The following is a 3,914-nucleotide window of genomic DNA, read 5'->3' on the forward strand; positions in this document are numbered from 1 at the left end:
TACTGGGAGCACTGGGGGGCACCTCGATGTTGATGAAGATGCTCTCCAGGTCCTGGGGCTGCAGGAAGCGCCGGAGAGGCCGGAGGAAGTGCTGAGGAGGGGGGGAAACCGGGTCACTGGGGATACTGGGAGCACTGGGAGGGGACACTAGGGACACTGGGAGCACTGGGRGGGGACASTAGGGACACTGGTTGGGCACTGGAAGGCTCTGAAGTCACTAGCGGGGTGGCAGGTTGGGACCTCCCCACCTGAGCTGCTCCTGGTGGGGTTCGTCCCCATGTTCCTAATCCCATTCCAGTGTCCCCAACCTCGTCCCTGTGTCCCCATCCCTGGGTCCTGTCCCATCACCAACCCACCTCCAAGTCCCCATCCCTGTCCCCATATCCYTGTCCCAATATCTCCATGACCCCATCCCCATGTGCTACCTCAGGCCACCATCCCCATCCCTGTCCCATGGCCAACCCACCTCCATGTCCCCATCCCTGTCCCCATATTCCCATCCCAATGTCTCCATGACCCCATCCCTGTCCCCATATCCCTGTCCCAATGTCTCCATGACCCCATCCCCATGGACCAGTCACCAGGTCATCATCCCCATCCCTGTCCCATCCCCAACCCACCTCCACGTCCCCATCCCTGTCCCCACATCCCCACGTCCCCATGCTTGTCTCCATGCCCCTCTACCTGTCCCCACACCCCTTCAATCCTCGTCCTCGTCCCACCTGGCAGATGGACTCCAGCGTCTCCGTGTACTTCTCCTCCGTCTGCCAGATCTCCTGGAGGCAGCAGAGCTGCTTGTCCACCCCGGGCGCCTTGTGCTGTGGGGGAGGATGGGGCAGGTTCATCAAGCGGGGGGGTCCCGACGGCCGGGAGGGGCCCAGGCGTCCGGGCGCTCACCGCCGGCCCGGGCGCCTCCGTGCGCATGATGTCCTCGTAGATGTCGTCACCGTCGGCGCCTTCGGCCTCCACGCAGTCGTAGAGGTCGTCGTCCTCCTCCGCCGTGTCACTGCGCCAGGCCCGGGGCTGCCCCACTGCCGCGCCGCGGGGCGGGACCCCAAAGGACCCCCAAATCCCCCCCAAGGACCCCCAAGGTGCCCCCTCGCAACCCCAAATTGCCCCAAGTACCCCCAGGGGCCACCCAAGTACCCCAAAGTGCCACCCAAGTACCTGGAAGGACCCCCAAAGCACCCTCCCAGAACCCCAACATGCCCCATTGTGCCCCCGAGCACCCCCTAGTACCCACAAATCACCCAAGTCCCCCTTGTAGCCACTCGGGACCCCCAAAATACCCCCAAGTACCCCCTGGTACCCCAAAGTACCCCCAGAGCCGTAATAGCCCATGGACCCCTATATACCCCATGCGTCTCTACCCCAGTTCCTCTCTATTACCCCCAGTTACTCTCTAGTACCCCTCAGTACTCCCTAATACCCGTGTAATGCCCCTCAGTGCTCCCTAATCCCCCCAATACACCCTAATACACCTCTAGTACCCTTAATTACACCTCTAATACCCCTCATTACCCCTCTAATACCCCCTAAAGCCCCTCTAATCCCCCAATACACCCTAATACACCTCTAATACCCCTCATTACCCCTCTTAATACCCCTCTTTACCCCTCTAATCCCCCAATACACCCTAATCCCCCAATACACCCTAATACACCTCTAATACCCCTCATTACCCCTCTAATACCCCTCATTACCCCTCTAATCCCCCAATACACCTCTAATACCCCCAATACACCCTAATACCCCTCTAATACCCCTCATTACCCCTCTAATACTTCTCAATGCCCCTCTAATCCCCCCAATACACCCTAATACCCCTCTAATACCCCCATTACTCCTCTAATACCCATCATTACCCCTCTAATACCCCTCAATGTCCCTCTAATCCCCCCCAATACACCCTAATACCTCTCTAATACCCCCATTACCCCTCTAATACCCTTCACCCTCTAATCCCCCTCAATGCCCCTCTAATCCCCCAATACACCTCTAATACCCTTCATTACCCCTCTAATACCCCTCATTACCCCTCTAATACCCCAATACACCTCTAATACCCTTCATTACCCCTCTAACACCCACCATTACCCCTCTAATACCCCTCAATGCTTCCCAATACTCCCCTAATACTCCCCAGTCCCCCTCCATTGTCCCCATGCCCACCCAGCCCGACTCACTCGATGACGTCGGAGAGGCCGCTGTAGACGTCGTCGTCCCCAACGCTGTCCTCGGCCGGGAAGGGCCTGCGGGTGCCAGGACGCCTGGGTCCCTCCATGGGGTCCCACACCGTGTGGGGTCCCCCTTGGGGGAGAAACGGGGTCCCCCACGCCCGGGGCCCCCGGCACTCACGTGAAGCCTTTGCTCTGGGCAATGGGCGTCCATGAGAGCGTTGAGAGGGTGTCTATCACCTGGCGAGAGATGGGGGGTCGTGGTGGKGGGGGGACACCTGGGTCCCCTGCGGGGGGACGCGGTCCAGGCCGCTGGTCCCACCTTGCCGAAATCCTGCACGTCGAAGAGGTCGAAGGCGCCGAAGAGCTGGTGCTTGCGGAGSCCGAACTTGTCCGCACAGGCGGCCAGGAAGGTCCGGATGTTCTTCAGGCAGAGGAACTGCAGGTGGCAGGGTCACCGTCACGTCACCGTGACGTCACCATCATGGAGCCATCATGCTCATGTCACCATCATGAACACTTCATCATCATGGTACCATCACCGTCATGACACCATCATCTCACTGTCACCACCACTGTTACCATCACTGCCACCATCACCGGTGTCACCATCAATGGACCCATTGGTGTCACCATTAGTGGCACCATCATGGACCCATCATCCTCATGTCACCATCATCAGCACTTCACCATCATGGCACCATCACCGTCATGACACCATCATGTCACTGTCACCACCACTGCTACCATCTCTGTCACCACCACCAGTGTCACCATCAATGGAACCATTGATGTCACCATTAGTGGCACCATCATGGAGCCATCAACCTCGCCACCATCATCAGCACTTCACCATCATGGTACCATCACTGTCATGACATCATTATCTCACTGCCACCATCACCGGTGTCACCATCAACGGACCCATTGATGTCACCATCATGGAGCCATCAACCTCATGTCACCATCACAAACACTTCACCATCATGGTACCATCACTGTCATGACATCATTATCTCACTGCCACCATCACCGGTGTCACCATTAACGGACCCATTGATGTCACCATTAGTGGCACCATCATCCCCACCACCACTATCACTGTTCCCACCACCATCACTGTCACCCCAACCATTACTGGTATTGCTGTTGTCACCGTCACCACCACCAACATCATCACCGTTGGCATCACTGGCCATCATCATCACCACCATCATCCTCAACACTGGCACCTCCATTGTCACCATGACCACCATAATTGCCCTCATCACCACCATCAATGCTACCACTACCATTGTCATTGTCATCGCTGTCACCATCACTGCTGTTGTCACCATGACTTCATTGTCCTCGGTACCACCATTGTCACTGCCGTCACCACCACTGTCTCTGTCACCGTCACCACCACCACAACTCTCACCATCGCTCTTCTCCTCATTGCTGACGTTGTCACTGTCACCTCGGCCAGCACCACCACTGCCACCAGCACTGTCACCACCACTTGGGGAACACGTCCCCCAGCACTCCATGTCCTCCTGTCCTCTAGGTCCATGTCCTCCTGTCCCCCTGTGTCCACATCCTCCTGTCCCCCTGTGTCCACGTCCTCCTGTCCTCCTCCTCCATGTCCTCCTGTCCCCCTGTGTCCATGTCCTCTTGTCCTCCTCCTCCATGTCCTCCTGTCCCCCTAGGTCCACGTCCTCCTGTCCTCCTCCTCCATGTCCTCCTGTTCCCCAGCAC

The 3,914-nt window shown here is 57.8% G+C and overlaps 1 protein-coding gene across 1 annotated transcript in view; it reads right to left on the reverse strand.

Moving 5' to 3' along the window:
* The window catches only part of VAV1 (vav guanine nucleotide exchange factor 1), a 13,527-nt gene extending 10,699 nt beyond the window's left edge, over nucleotides 1–2,828 (reverse strand). The window contains exons 1-7 of the mRNA XM_026049112.1: nucleotides 2,742–2,828; nucleotides 2,500–2,616; nucleotides 2,359–2,417; nucleotides 2,187–2,252; nucleotides 901–1,006; nucleotides 723–818; nucleotides 4–91 (exon numbers count right to left, since the gene is read on the reverse strand). Of these exons, the coding sequence (XP_025904897.1) occupies nucleotides 4–91; nucleotides 723–818; nucleotides 901–1,006; nucleotides 2,187–2,252; nucleotides 2,359–2,417; nucleotides 2,500–2,616; nucleotides 2,742–2,828 (619 nt within the window). The remainder of the gene's footprint in view (nucleotides 1–3; nucleotides 92–722; nucleotides 819–900; nucleotides 1,007–2,186; nucleotides 2,253–2,358; nucleotides 2,418–2,499; nucleotides 2,617–2,741) is intronic.
* Between the last annotated feature and the right edge of the window lie 1,086 nt (nucleotides 2,829–3,914).

The sequence above is a fragment of the Nothoprocta perdicaria genome, unplaced genomic scaffold (assembly GCF_003342845.1).
Source record: "Nothoprocta perdicaria isolate Ctin4 unplaced genomic scaffold, notPer1 scaffold_591, whole genome shotgun sequence".
In the NCBI taxonomy this organism is placed as follows: domain Eukaryota; kingdom Metazoa; phylum Chordata; class Aves; order Tinamiformes; family Tinamidae; genus Nothoprocta; species Nothoprocta perdicaria.